Below are 15,853 nucleotides of genomic sequence, written 5' to 3'. Positions count from 1 at the left end.
GAGTCTTGAGATGTCTGCCGCTGCCCATTACCACGCTGCTTGGTCCTTGGTTGGTGGGTGATTCTGTAACGCTCGTCTTCCTTCTGAGGAGGAGTAGCAAGGATTGGAGGACCAATGCGCAGCGTTGTACGTGTTCATGATGAATTTATTAAACACACTAAAACAAAAATAACAAAGAGAATGACACGAAATGAAACAGTCCTGTCTGGTGACATACACAAAGACAGAAAACAATCACCCACGAAACACAAGTGGGAAAAGGCTACCTAACTATGATTCTCCATCAGAGACAACTAACGACACCTTTCTCTGATTGAGAACCATACCAGGCCAAATGCAAAACACAACATAGAAAAACGAACAAAGACAACCCTCCCCAACTCTCGCCCTGACCAACCTAAAACAAAGACATAACAAAAGAACTAAGGTCAGAACGTGACAAAGGTAGGAGAGTCAGACACACACACATGCAACAACCTCACTCACACTTACTTCCTGTATTGGAGTTGTTGGTTATGTGGGTTGTGTGGATGGGGAACCAGCATAGGGTTCTTATTTTGCAGCTGTAGCCAGACCCCAGCTTGTCTAAATTGTCCACCCCTCCTTTTGTGGCATTGCAATCCACTATGATCTCTGTTTTTTGAGGTTCCTGGCCATAGATTCTCCCATCCCTATTGCAGCTTCATTTTTGCCTTTCTTTGGCACATTCGACACTAGGGACGTGTCAGTTGTGAACACAAACTTAGAGGAATTGATAGGCCTGTTCCATGTATTCAACAGCTGAGGAGGGAGCTCTGGCTTGTTTTTTCGTACTGTTCCTACCACCGTCAGGTTCCTCTTGAGGAGCTCCTGTCCCAGCTTGTGCGAAGTGAAAAAGTTATCGCATGTGATGTTGTGGCCACAGAGACCCTGTGTCACGTCCAGGACAACCCGCATCCCTTGGTTCTTCTCAGGGGCTCCTCAATCTGGCTTCTCCGTATACATTTGCAAGTTCCACACTTATGATAAAGCAGCATCACAGGCAGCCCAGAACTTGATTCCATATTTTGTGGGTTTAGACGGTATGTACTGCCTAAAGGGGCAGCAGCCCCTAAATGGCATAAGCTGCTTATCAACAATAACTTTGGGCCCGGGGTTGTGAAACAGGGGAAGGCAGTCCACCAACTTGTCCCACACTGACCTGATTGCAGCTAGCTTGTCTCTCTGCCCCCGAGCTGGTCTGGTGTCTCGGTTATCGAAGCGGATAATCCTGGAAATAATGTGGAAGTTTTCCCAGAGTCATTGTTGCACAGAAAAGTTATCTGGCAGTTTCTGCATCCCACAGGGATTCTGTGGATTCCCGATTGGATCTAAAAATACCAGCAAGGATAAGAACCCCAAAGTATGCATGTGAATGAGTTTGGTCCATCTCCTTCCATCTCTCTCCAAAAACACTCCTTCCTTCCAAATTAGTGCAGTCCAGAATGATTTTCTGATGGTGTCTGGGATGAACAGTTCAAAATAAGACTTTATGTCCTGCACACGAGTAACCGCCATCCGCGTCGGCCCTGATTACATCCTTATCACATTGGCAGCCATCTGGGGTGGCTCATTCCTTGGACAAGAAACAAGAAGACCATTCAAGTTCACACTTTTGTGACATCCATATTTCTCCTCCTGCCGGCTGCTGATGAGCTGATTGCTGACAGGCTGGTCATGGGAATGGCTGAGGGTCAATCTCATCCTCTTCTTCCAACTCAGTCAGACTCCGAATTGACAGAGGCATGATCCTCATATTCTGAAATGTAAGCTATTTATGAGTCCCTCCCCAAATGTGCACCTGGCTGGGGTATATTTTTTACAATGTATCAAAATAATGTATCGAAATAATGTATTGTAATAACATTGTGCAGGTTCCCGCAATACATTGTGTAGTTTCACACACTACAAAGGGTAAAGAGTGCGAGAAAAGCTGAAGACATTCAGATAGGTTCTTGGTGTTATGTTGAAACAGCAGGCCCAGGGAGGAGGGTGACACAGTGAAGGCACACAGCAAACCTTTTTGTTTCATTTTTCCTTGTTTTGACCTACACATACACTTTTCCACACTTTTATTACCCTCGGGTCCAGTGGACCTGAACACCAAATATGTGCTTTATAAATGTGTAGGGGTGTACACAGTGTGCACTCAATGAAAATGTGTTATTTTACATGTTCTTCACAGAAAATGAGCCAAGGCCAATGAGTCTCAGGTTGAAAAAAATATTAATTGTATAGTTTTTATTTGAGTAAACATTGAAAATTGGTCCCACAGACCCAAACACTACACAAGGGTTAACAAGGGTTAAATGAAATCTCAACACACCCGGGGAACCGGGCCATGCAAAACGAACTCACCCAATGATGTATGAGCCACGCCTATTTATACTTATTCGACCAATCGATGAAACAGTCGTGTCCAAAACGAGGGATTCTGGATATGTTTGACAATTATCCAATAGGACAACGTAGTGGCTTTGATTGACATGTATAATACCGTATTATGTGGTATTTGATGTCCCTGTTGTCCAATCCATGACGTTCCATAGCACAAATAAACAGCAACAAGACTTGACAGATGTAGCTAGCTAGCTTTTATACCATAGAAGAAATATAAGCAGAAACGAGCTATCATGGCTGCTTCCGTGGTTAGGTGGTTGAGGGGATTGTACGTTTTCTTTTTGACATGTCAGCTATCCGTCTTGGCTTTCTTGAATCTAGAGGAATTAAACGAGGTGAAATATGGGATCCAGATTCTTCCCGATCCTGTCATTATGGGGCAGGTGAGACGTGAAATTAAAAATGTATAGTTTACGTTAGCTAGCATGCATGGTCTCAGCGATTCTTCCCAGTTAGCTATCTAACGTCACTGTAGATCGCTAGTGGAGTCAGATGGCTAATGGCTTGCTAACGTTAGTCGTGATATTTGAATGAAATTATAATGCACTAGCTATCTAATTAGATGAAGTAACGTTATAGTGCTGCTAGCTAGCGCACCAGTCAACAATGCGGACGTTACCGTTATGCACAGACCAATACATTGTGCTAACTGTTGCTACCTACTAATATGTAGCTATCGTTTAGAAAACGCAGTTTCAAGTTGACAGCAGCTGTCAGATAGCATACTTGCCTAGCTAGCTATCTCGTTAACTAGCTATGTAAATAGAGTCAGTTTTATCTAGCGTTATGTCATGTTTTCTACAATGCAGGCTAAGACAGAAGAAGTCATGCTGGTGTCCAGCAAATACAAGCAGATGTATGAATGTCGCCTTCCAGCCCAGGCAGTGAGGTTTCACCAGGACCGAGCCTCTGAGCCTGACTCCCAAGGCTACACCGGACCAGGCATCCCAGACCTGCTCAAGCCCATGCACACTGCCCCCTGCCTAGTGAAGGTCAGACACACACGCACAAACACAAGAAGACTAAGGGGAGGAATACTATACCACTGCCTAGAGACAACAGTGCTTCATATTGCATCAATGTCTAAACAGTTTTCTCCCCTGGCCACTTTACACCAGAACTATTGCAGACAGTTATAAAGTGACACTTTTAATTAAATGGAAGAGAATACGTTTAGTTGGCCCAGGTTGGATGCTTGCAATGAGTTGTGCAACTTGTATTGACAGTTAAATACCTATCGTGCTTATCTGATTTGGTCAGTTTGCATAACCTAACCATCCAAATTGTCTCTACAATAAGCTACCTCTCTTACTGTATATGGATGAAGAAGTCACTTGGATTATTGAACTTGTATTCTACCGGACCTTGAGTTGGACAGACTCCATATGCACATAAGAAATCAACTTCTTCATATAAGGCAGCCTAGGCTATTTGCTATTCTAGTATTGTAAGGTCACTGTCAACATGAATATGAAATGCCATAGCAACTGAAACGTTGTCATTCTCTATAACTGCAGACAAAAGACTGGTGGACATATGAGTTCTGCTATGGACAACACATTAGACAGTACCACCTTGAGGGTAAGACTTATTTTCAACCACGGTGTTTGCCAAAAGTTAACACAAGTAGCAACAGCTGGATCATGTTGTTTGTACTCACTCTTTACACTTTCACCATGTTTATTTTGGATCCCCTTGTTACACGTCATTATTTACTTCTCTGGTGTTGACCTGTCTAGTGTTGACCTGTCTGTCAAGGGCTACTGCATCACATGGTTTACCTGATGGTGCCTTGTCTATTTAGATTTAGGCCTTGCCTCTAATGATAGTCTGTTTTTATCTCTCCACAGACACAGACATCAAAGGGGATGTTCTCTTCCTGGGGTACTATGATTCAGAGTTTGACTGGAACAATGAAACAGCCAAGGTAACTGGTTTAATCCTCTGTTGCATGCAGCCCCTCTCCTCTCTACCCTTAAAGCATTTTGTCATACTTTGTGGTGTTACTTTGTGGCGCTGGAGGGGATGACTGACGTTTTTACATCCTCCTAACCAACTTTGCTATTTAAAAAAAAAAATTGCATTTCACTTTTTAAAATGATTTTGTACATAATGTAGCTGCTACTGTCTCTTATGACCGAAAATAACTTCTCGACATCAGAACAGCAATTACTCACCTCGAACTGGAAGTCCGACGCGAAGGATATACTGCTTTCTCGGGAATGGGCTCAAATCCCTGTCATTTGCGTGAAAAAGAGGGTGGAGGTCGGGGCTTCCTTCTCATAATTCGTAGGCCAGTGAGTAAACTCCCATTGCCATCTGCACGTTGGCCAATAGAACAATCATTGGAAAATAAAATAGATGACCTACGATCACGATTATACAACCAATGGGACATTATCTGTAATATCTTATGTTTCACCGAGTCGTGGCTGAATAACGACACGGATAATATAGAGCTGTCGTTATTTTCCATGCACCAGCAGGACAGAGAAGCTACATCTGGTAAGACGAGGGATGGGGGTGTGTGTCTATTTGTCAATAACAGCTGGTGCGCGATGTCTAATATTAGAGAAGTCTCTAGGTATTGCTCGTCTGAGGTAGAGTACCTTATGATAAGCTGTAGACCACACTATCTACCTAGAGAGTTCTCATCTATATTATTCTTAGCTTTCTATTTACCACCACGATGCTGACACTAAGACCGCACTCAACCAGCTGTATAAGGCCATAAGCAAACAAGAAAAATGCTCATCCAGAAGTGGCGCCCCTAGTGGCTGGGGACTTGAATGCAGGAAAACTTACATCCATTTTACCTAATTTCTACCAACATTTCACATGTGCAACCAGAGGGAAAGAGAACTCTAGACCACCTTTACTCCACACACAGTGATGCATATAAAGCTCTTCCGCCGCCCTCCATTTGGCAAATCTGACCATAATTCTATGCTCCTGATTCCTGCTTACAAGCAAAAACTAAAGAAGGAAGTACTAGTGACTTGCTCAAAACGGAAGTGGTCAGATGACACGGACTGTTTTGCTAGCACAGACTGGAATATGTTCCGTGATTCATCAAATGGCATTGAGGAGTGTACCACATCAGTCATCGGCTTCATCAATAAGTGCATCAACAACGTTGTCCCCACAGTGACTGTACGTAGATATCCCAACCAGAAGCCATGGATTACAGGCAACATCCACATTGAGCTAAAGGCTAGACCTGCCGCTTTCAAGGAGCGTTACACTAATCTGGACCCTTATAAGAAATCCCGCTATGCCCTCAGATGAACCATTAAAGAAGCAAAGTATCAATACAGGATTAAGAATGAATCCTACTACATCGGTTCTGAAGCTTGTCGGATGTGGCAGGGCTTGAAAACTATTACGGACTACAAAGGGAAACCCAGATGTGAGCTGCCCATTGTCGCAAGCCGACCAGACGAGCTAAATGCCTTTTATGCTTGCTTCGAGGCAAGCAACACTGAAGCATGCACGAGAGCACCAGCTGTTCTGGACAACTGTGTGATAACATTCTTGGTCGCCGATGTGAGACTTTTAAACAGGTCAACATTCACAATGCAGCGGGAACAGGATTACCAGGACGTGTACTCAAAGCATGCGCGGACCAACTGGAAAGTGTCTAAACTGACATTTTCAACCTCTTCCTGACTGAGTCTGTAATATCTACATGTTTCAAGCAGACCACCATAGTTCCTGTGCCCAAGGAAGTGAAGGTAACCAGACAAAATGATTACCGCCCCGTAGCACTCACGTCGGTAGGCATGGAGTGCTTTGAAAAGCTGGTCATGGCTCACAACAGCATCCATCCTGGATACCCTAGACCCACTCCAATTCACATACCGCTCCAACAGATCCACAGACGATGCAATCTCAATCGCACTCCACAGTGCCCTTTCCCACCTGGACAAAAGGGAACACCTATGTGAGAATGCTGTTCATTGACTACAGTTGAGTGTTCAACATCATAGTGCCCACTAAGCTAAGGACCCTGGGACTTAACACCTCCCTCTGCAATTGGATCCTGGACTTCCTGAAGGGCCGCCCCCAGGTGGGAAGGGTAGGCAACAACACGTCTGCTATGCAGATCCTCAAAACTGGGGCGCCTCAAGGGTGTGTGCTTAGTCCCCTCATGTACTCTTTTCACCCGCAACTGCGAGGCCAAACACAACTCCAACACCATCATCAAGTTTGCTGACGACACAACAGTGGTAGGCCTGATCAAAACAAATCTAATTTATTTATATAGCCCTTCGTACATCAGCTGATATCTCAAAGTGCTGTACAGAAACCCAGCCTAAAACCCCAAACGGCAAGCAATGCAGGTGTAGAAGCACTGTGGCTAGGAAAAACTCCCTAGAAAGGCCAAAACCTAGAGGAACCAGGCTATGTGGGGTGGCCAGTCCTCTTCTGGCTGTGCCGGGTGGAGATTATAACAGAACATGGCCAAGATGTTCATAAATGACCAGCATGGTCAAATAATAATAATCACAGGCAGAACAGTTGAAACTGGAGCAGCAGCACGGCCAGGTGGACTGGGGACAGCAAGGAGTCATCATGCCAGGTAGTCCTGAGGCATGGTCCTAGGGCTCAGGTCCTCTCAGAGAGAGAGAGAGAGAGAGAATACTTAAATTCACACAGGACACTGGATAGGACAGGAGAAGTACTCCAGATATGACAAACTGACCATAGACCCCCGACACACAAACTACTGCAGCATAAATTCTGGAGGCTGACGCACCCCCACACCACTAGAGGGATATCTTCAACCACCAACTTACCATCCTGAGACGAGGCCGAGTATAGCCCACAAAGATCTCCGCCACGGCACAACCCAAGGTCAACTCAAGATCACCGACAACGAGGAGACGCCTATAGGGAGTAGGTCCGAGACCTGACAGTGTGGTACCAGGACAACAACCTCTCCCTCAATGTGAGCAAGACAAATGAGCTGATCGTGGACTATGGGAAAAGGCGGGCCGAACAGGCCCCCATTAACATCAATGGGGCTATAGTGGAGCGTGTCGAGAGTTTCAAGTTCCTTGGTGTCTACATCCCCAATGAACTATCATGGTCCAAACACACCAAGACAGTCATGAAGATGGCACAACATCTTTTCCCCCTCAGTAGACTGAAAATATTTAGCAGGGGTTCCCAGATCCTAAAAGTTCTACAGCTGTACCATCGAGAGCATCCTGCCCAGTTGCATCACTGCCTGGTATGGTAATTTTTTTACATTGTTGCTACTCGCTGTTTATTATCTACGCATAGTCACTTCAACCCTACCTACATGTACAAATTACCTCTACCCCCACACTGATTCAATACCGGTACTCACTGTATATAGCCTCGTTATTTTATTGTGTTACTTTTATTTTTTCATAACTCTTATCTTCAACTGCACTGTTGGTTAAGGGCTTGTAATAAGCATTTCACGGTAAGGTCTACACGTTGTATTCGGCGCATTTTAACAAATAAAGTTTATTTGATTCAGTATGTGTTTAACTCTGCTCATTCAAAGGACAAAACCAAGAGTTTTTCATGTATACTTGCTGGAAAACATGCAAAAAGCATGTTGTGTAAGCCAATTGAGAGCGAATGTACAGGAAAATCTCAAGCTGTTTAGATTTGTATCAAATGTATTTATATAGCCCTTCGTACATCAGCTGATATCTCAAAGTGCTGTACAGAAACCCAGCCTAAAACCCCAAACAGCAAGCAATGCAGGTGTAGAAGCACGGTGGCTAGGAAAAACTCCCTAGAAAGGCCAAAACCTAGGAAGAAACCTAGAGAGGAACCAGGCTATGTGGGGTGGCCAGTCCTCTTCTGGCTGTGCCGGGTGGAGATTATAACAGAACATGGCCAAGATGTTCAAATGTTCATAAATGACCAGCATGGTCGTATAATAATAATGCAGAACAGTTGAAACTGGAGCAGCAGCACAGTCAGGTGGACTGGGGACAGCAAGGAGTCATCATGTCAGGTAGTCCTGGGGCATGGTCCTAGGGCTCAGGTCCTCCGAGAGAAAGAAAGGGAGAAGGAGAGAATTAGAGAACGCACACTTAGATTCACACAGGACACAGAATAGGACAGGAGAAGTACTCCAGATATAACAAACTGACCCTAGCCCCCTGACACATAAACTACTGCAGCATAAATACTGGAGTCTGAGACAGGAGGGGTCAGGAGACACTGTGGCCCCATCTGAGGTATCCTACTTTGTTTTTCACCCATTTTACTTTAGTTGCATTAGGGTTAGAATGAGTGCTTGGCAGGTACGGGTTGGTTTTGGAACACAGCATGTACCCTGTTCAGGTTGATGATATGATGAGGGAAAGAACTGCGTGTGAGGCTGTTGACTTGATTGCTACAGCAGAAGTGACTCCCTCCCCTGAGACTCACCCGCTGTTTCAAGTTGTATGTACAGGATACACTGTCCAACAATTCTTACTGGCAGGTTCCTTCTGGACAATTCAATAACAATAATAAAAGTTTAGATTACCAACATAAAGTAAATGGCTCAGTAGAATATAATAAACATGTTAAGTATAATACAGGAAGGCACAATTTATGGTGCAATATTAACACGTCTATCAGGAAAGGGGGAAATTGGGGGCAAGTGTTTAAATTTGATGTAATGGTCTATGCAATTTGATGATACAGTAGAATATCCATGGTGTATGCGTTGATAATTTTCTCTTCCTCCCTGGTGCCCAGGCCTCCAAGCAACACAGACTGAAGCGCTACCACAGTCAGAGCTATGTCAATGGCTCCAAGTGTGACCTGAACGGGAACCCCAGGGAGACTGAAGTCAGGGTGAGAGCCTATGCGATGGTCTTAATATTGCAATAAACATCAGTAAGGACAACCTGTGTTTTTGTATTGTATTTAATAAATCTTGTAAAACTCCAAACACATTAGATATGACTGGTGTGGCTCCTTGACAATCCATGACTTCTGGCCCCTGATTTGCTCTGGTCTGTGTCGTCCAGTTTGTGTGTGAGGAGGGCTCGGGGGACTACGTGGCCCGTGTGGATGAGCCCCAGTCGTGCCGCTACGTGCTGACGGTCCACACCACCCGCACCTGCCAGCACCCCTTCCTGCGCCCGCCCTACACCGCCAAGCCCCAGGGCATTGTGTGCCAGCCAGCCCTCAGCACCCAGCAGTACATGGACTATGTCAAGGCCCAAGTCTGTGAGTCAACAGGGGCTGGGGGTATTTGGGAGGGTGCTTGGCCTTTACAGTGGTTGCTCAACTAAATGTTTTGCGATTATGCTGTGGGACTTAGAGGTAATTTGTGGTTTAATACGGTACCCTGCATCACTACTTCATTGCTCTAGACCAGCGCAATGGGGAGTTGGAGCACTGATTATCCTTTTGGGTCCCAAGGCGCTACTGTGTCTCTAACTGACAATTAATGGGCGACATAAACCAAATAGAAACTGAGTCCTCACATGTCCTCAACTGGCAGCTTCATTAAATAGTAGCCACAAAACACCAGTCTCAACGTCAACAGTGAAGAGGCGACTCCGGGATGCTGACCTTCTAGGCGGTCATTTCTAAGTCATTTATCCCCGGCACCTACATAAAGCTGAGTGACTCACTCATTCATGGCTTTGGATCAAAATAAGTACCAACATTCTTTCTGATAGTCTTTAATAAAGAAATGTTTTGGTTATCCTGACCTAGACACCATGTACAGTATTATAATAGCCCATTATGAGCTATTAGCAGGACAATTTACCTTTACCAACACCTCTGTATTTTGGTACTTTGTGCATGGCAATTGATCAGCGTTAAACTTTGTGCATGGGGCCTCCCGAGTGGCGCAGCAGTCTAAGACACTGCATCGCAGTGAAAACTGCATTACTACAGATGCTGCTTTGATACCTATGCCAGCCGCCACCGGGAGACCCATGAGGAGGCTTTTGGTTTCTCTCCCTCTAAAAACAGAAATAAACCATTCTAAATAACAAACTTTATTTACAAATGAGTGAGAATGTCTCACCCCATGTTTAAGAATGGCCTTTTCTCGCTCACTAGGTTAAATGAAAACAAAATAATCTCCAAAATATCGTTAATTTTTAAACAAAAGCGATTTATTATTAATTAGTTTAGAATATGAAAGCCCATTAGATATTCTCACAGATCAGATTTGCCCTAATGAAAAAATGCCTCATAGATATTAATTTAGAATCCTCCAATCCTCTTATGCTCTTAGTACTGTAGCCTTCTCCCGACCATAACGTTATACAGGATGGAACGGAAAATATGGCATTAACGGAAACCCTGAGGGTTTTGCTTTTCTTCCAATAGTAATGCCATAATATTCAATTAATTAAGCTACATTTCTTAAAATCAATCCCATATACTATGTTCTTACAAAAAAGTTGTACAATTCTTTAGTCTTCAATATTGGCATTACTATCAAATGCTTCTCAAAGATGCCCTCTGGTGGTCTAACTAGCATTAATGGTAAAAATGGCTGACAATCACATAACGTGCCATAGAATTCTGCAGCAGCCCACAAGGTGTGCTGCAGTATGATGCAACTTTTTAAAGGAGGAACCACTATGTACTGTGATATGGAGCCAGGCTAAATATTTTAATTGGTACTTTCCTGATTTCACAAGCCCTAATAAATAATGTAACTCTGCTTCTCGCTCTGTCTTTCATTTTCAGCGGATACGAAACGTAAAGTGGAGCAGATCTCAGAGGAGCTGAAGACTCTTGATGAGATGTTGGCTGGTGACGAGGGGACAGACGAGGACTCAGCGACGCCAACTGATGACCCAGATGTCCTTGGGTCAGACACAAAAGGTACAAATCCCGTTTGCTTAATCAAAGTACTTAATTTATTGGACAGCTTGCTTGCAGGATTTTATAATGAAAGCATCATATTGAGAAATAATCTGTCCTCTTGATTCATTCCTCTTGGACCAGATGCAGTTCTGACCTCTGAAGAGCCCGAGGATTCTGATTTCTGGGAGGGAGTGACAAAGCCAGGGAGTACCACTGCAACTGACACCACTTCAGAGCATCAGGTACAGTCAGTGATCGTCATATCTTTGAACGTATGCCTTAGTCTTCCACAAGATGGCACCAACAGTGTTTTGTTTCACAGGCTGGAGAGGATGCCTATGATAATCAGCTCACAGACAATGAGGTCACAGAGGATGGTAATATATTAAACTGGAATTTATTTATTTTTTCACTGCAATATCACTTCTGATGCTTTCAAGTATTTTTCCTTTTAGTTAATATCCATCTGGTGTTTTTTTTACTCCTCATAGCTTTTGGAGATGAACAATTTAACTTCAAGATCATCACTGACCCTGCAGACCTGATGAAATTTGTGCAGCATCTCAAAGAGAGCAACAGAAAGGTTAGTGCTGCCTTTAGGCCATGGCACAGTTTACTTTTACCCATAACAATGTATTCATAATGCAGTGACATTTTTGTGCATCTCAGAAAGCAGAAAATGAAGCCAAACAAGAACGAGAGGAACTCCAAAACGAGAAGGAAAAGGAGAGGGATGAGGGGGATGAAGAAGAGCATCTCTTGCTACAGGAGTTTGAGGAGGAGATAGCTGACATCTCAGTGCCTTCTGCCAACATTGAGGAAATGAAAGGGGAAATGCAAAAGGAGTTTGACAACATCATAGACGAGGTGCGAACAGACACTAGAGATGCTAGACAAGTGTACAGGCTGTAAATGGGTCTCTGTAATAGAACAGGTTATTGAGTGCTCAACCACATTATTGGCCAAACATGTGAGGTAGATGGACATTTAAATGACCATTATTTTGTCAACATGTTCATATTTTGATTGATAATGTTGCTTCGTGGGGTTTCTCTTTTTTGTTCTAGGCTCAGCAAGAACTGGAGACCGAGGGTCTGAAGGGGGAGTTTGACCGCACTCAGGCAACCCAGACCCTGGAGGCTACTCTGGACAAGCTGCTGGACCGCCTGGAGGACAAAGAGGCCAGGGACACAGAGGCAGAGCCCCAGACAGAGGGAGGACAGAGGGCCAACGACCCCACCAGGGGCAGTCCCAGCCTGGCCCCTCGACAGCCAGGTAACTGGGCTCTCTGCCTGGACCTCCACCCTCTGGGCCTGGCTCTGTGTTCATAGATCATACATCTACACTCCGTGTATATTCATTTCTATGTAGATGTCTGTCATGATTTCTTGTTCCATCTCATGTTCAGTACCTCTTTGGAGATTTGCTGTTCAATGCTCAGGAGAGAGTAAAATGGGAGTAGGCTATATCAGTATACTTACAGTCTCATATATAGAGAAGGGGAATCATAGAATACCGGTAGTGAATTGAAAACTCTTGAGCGATCCCACCCACATTGCTGGCTTTAACTCCTACATCCTGTTGCCCTACTTTTACTTGTTGGGAGGTGACCTCTGTTGTTTGTCCCTCTTTTGTCTCGTCACCCCAGACCAAGCGGCTGACGACCTTGTTAAGATCAGAGTTACTAAGTATAAGACAGGCAGCAGTTCCGATGGGGAGGTCAAAGTTCAGGAGATGGGCGAAGGTGACCCCCAGTGGCAGCACATTAAGGACGTGGTTAAAGAACAGCTAGAGAAGGCGGGACTGAAGGCCGAAGGTAGGAAGGGGAGTGCCCAAAAACACACGGCCAGTCTCTCTTTTCCTCCTGATATCTTTAGCGTATGATCATGTCACTCTTCTCATCTAATTTGGGCTATTTAGGTCAGGTTCCAAAAATAGAAGGGGGTCACTGGCAAAACAGAGCTATGCTTTGCATGATCTCGTATCTGTTGAAAAGGGTTTAAATTCGCTTCAGATCTCTGGTGTGTGGCAAAGTTAATGTGTGAACATATTATCTGAGGAAGCTTCTGGGTGTGCTTGTCATATTAACATTTCAAAATAGGCTTATCTGATTTTAGGCTGGAGTTGACTGTGATACTAGGTTGCTTCTTGTGTAAATATTTTCTGCCTGGATTTGAATGATTTGTATATAACATTAAATATATTTTTAAGAGGTGTAGATGCAACAGTCACACTGTCTCATCCATTTTCATCTGTCTCTTGTGTGCTTTCCATGTCTCGTTTCTATGATCTATTCTCATTTTGTGTGGTATTGTGCCAGAAGCTTTTCAATAGGGTTGCTGGCTGACATTCGTGTTTGTGCAGAGTTGCACATTTTAAGCTCTGTGTGTGTGTGTGTGTGTGTGTGTGTGTGTGTGTGTGTGCATGCGCTTTGGTCTATGTGAAACGCTTGTTAGTATTGTAATGTTGATAATGATTTTTTTTAAGGTAAAATTGAGGTGAAGATTATAACACGAAGGACAGCTGAGGAGGCTGGGGACCAGTGGTTGACTGAAGAAGATACCAAGTCCTTCAGAGAGCTGCTCATCAACCTACTGGTAATTACAATTTTTTAAAATCAACCTTTTAAAAAAACACTACAGAGTTTCCTCTTCTGTCTAGAAAAAGGTTTTGAAATGTGTTGAAAAAGATCTGTAAGGACATTTTCTCTATTTGGTTCAACGACTGCTCTCAAAACCAATATAAGCAATTGAGGGAGAGGGAAGCAGTTCAACATTTTGGAAGAAGTCGAAGTAATATATGAGTAATTGTGTGAGCTATTATTTTTGCTCTTCCCTGTATTTCTCTCAGACAGGGGGAACAGAAGAGGTTTACAAGGAGCAAAAGAGACAGCAGGAGTTGGAAAACAACTACAGATTTGTATGGGGAGATGGACAGGAAGAGGCCCAGTCCACCAGTACTGCACCGGACTCGGACGATGTGGAGTTATGAGCTCTGGGGAGACGTTTCCTCGCATCGTGGGAACCAAGCACCTCTGGAGGCTAGGAGACAAGGAGTGTCCCTCTCCCCTGTCAGAGCTCTGAACTCACTGTCAAGTCTCAGCCTCCCCTGGGGCCTCACTGGTAAAACCAGTGTCCACAGACACACCTGTTTCCACACTCAGAAATGTGTTGTGTCCGTATCAGGCACTTATGTACCTTGCACAAACCAATCCAATTGTCTCAGCTGTGGTAGTGTAATAGTGTCAGTTTTTTTTTTCTCTCTAGTGAGAGGCCAATGTGATGGCTGAAAAAGCATTATTTCAATGTTGATTGCTATCAGTTGGAATCAGAGGAGGGTGAAAAACACCATGGACTGGACAATTTGCACATGTGAAAATGTCTCTTTCTTGGACTGTATATGATGTTGAACTTTGCATTTCTACAGAACTATGATACCCTCTCCTGTATCCACATAGCAGTGCTTATAATTACTCCTCTGTATTTGTTTGTTGCTCTACACTGATTAAATCACCTCAATGAGTGATGCACTGGGGGAATTGACCTGGTATTTACACTTGGCTTCACAACTGGATGAATACAATATGTTTGCAAAAAGAGTGTTTTGTTCAATTGATCTTTTATTTTGTTTTTTTTAAATTCTGCAATGTTTAAAAAGAATGCAGTTTCGGAATCCTGAAAAAGATTGAGACATATGCTGTTGTAGGCTGGGTACCAGTGTCTCCACTCTCTGTACTCCATGTCATGTGCCAAAGAGGCTGGCCTTTCTGCTATCTTCAATGAACATTCTATTATTAATGAGCTCGAGCAGATCCTGATTCGATCGGGAATTCTTGTAACTTTTTTTCTCCACAGAACATGTTGGTATCCGGTTGCTTTTTTTTGTTTGTCCAGATGAAACCAATCTGTCGAACGTTTCTACAGTAGCACACGTCTAAATTCTCAAACTAAATACATACTGCAATTCCATCCACAAAATGTCTTAATTCAACTTGCTAACAGCTAAATGTTTTTTAAAACGTTGTTTATAAATTATCGTTCTATTTCCGATGCTCTACATGTTGTCAAGGAAAATATGTTAATTCCGGCAGCCAATGAGCAACTCCGCTATAAATCCAGCACACAACAGTCTCTTTGGCAATGACAAGGGGAGGAATGTTAGTTTAAGAGGCTGGTACTCAGACTAATGTTGTGGTTTAGAGGTTGAACCACAGTTTTGAACAATTTAAATCAGAACGAGTGTCATTTAGTATAGCTTTTCCTCTTGAATTACATTACCAAGTTAATTTCGTCATTGTGGAATTGACATGCTTGTTGAACCAATCATACTTCATATGAATTTTGTAGTATTTTAAAAGATGAGAAATGTTTCTGGAGACTTGACATTTATAACATTTGAATGTTCAAAACCCTTATTTGAAGTTCAAGATTATATTTAGCTCTAATGTAATTTAGAACCAAAGGATACTCAAATGTAATTTCTCTGAAATAAGTATTGGAGCTCATCTAGTGAGAGAAATGGACACCCTCCCTAAAAGTAATTTTGAGCTGCCTTGTAAAATGTGTTCAGCCAAAAACGTTATCTTTTCAACATTGTGCTCACAGGGCAGCTGTTC

General features: G+C 43.5%; 1 protein-coding gene across 2 annotated transcripts; it reads left to right on the top strand.

Moving 5' to 3' along the window:
* Nucleotides 1-2,555: 2,555 nt before the first annotated feature.
* On the top strand, nucleotides 2,556-14,836 carry LOC109891135 (protein OS-9-like). 2 transcript variants are annotated; one of them, XM_020483460.2, is made up of 15 exons: nucleotides 2,556-2,801; nucleotides 3,228-3,410; nucleotides 3,936-3,999; nucleotides 4,269-4,345; nucleotides 9,154-9,252; nucleotides 9,429-9,630; nucleotides 11,119-11,256; nucleotides 11,380-11,480; nucleotides 11,561-11,615; nucleotides 11,730-11,821; nucleotides 11,908-12,105; nucleotides 12,306-12,513; nucleotides 12,887-13,054; nucleotides 13,726-13,835; nucleotides 14,089-14,836. In XM_020483460.2, exons 1-15 carry the CDS (start codon nucleotides 2,652-2,654, stop codon nucleotides 14,227-14,229), a joined length of 1,986 nt encoding a protein of 661 aa, XP_020339049.1. In that variant the 5' UTR covers nucleotides 2,556-2,651; the 3' UTR covers nucleotides 14,230-14,836. The 2 variants fall into 2 exon arrangements, with proteins under 2 accessions (XP_020339049.1, XP_020339050.1); XM_020483461.2 differs by lacking the exon at nucleotides 12,887-13,054 and having other exon boundaries at nucleotides 2,564-2,801.
* The last annotated feature ends 1,017 nt before the right edge of the window (nucleotides 14,837-15,853 follow it).

Source organism: Oncorhynchus kisutch, linkage group LG5, assembly GCF_002021735.2.
Source record: "Oncorhynchus kisutch isolate 150728-3 linkage group LG5, Okis_V2, whole genome shotgun sequence".
NCBI lineage: Eukaryota > Metazoa > Chordata > Actinopteri > Salmoniformes > Salmonidae > Oncorhynchus > Oncorhynchus kisutch.
The sequence above is the reverse complement of the archived record's forward strand: the minus strand, read 5'-3'. Positions and strand labels throughout refer to the sequence as shown.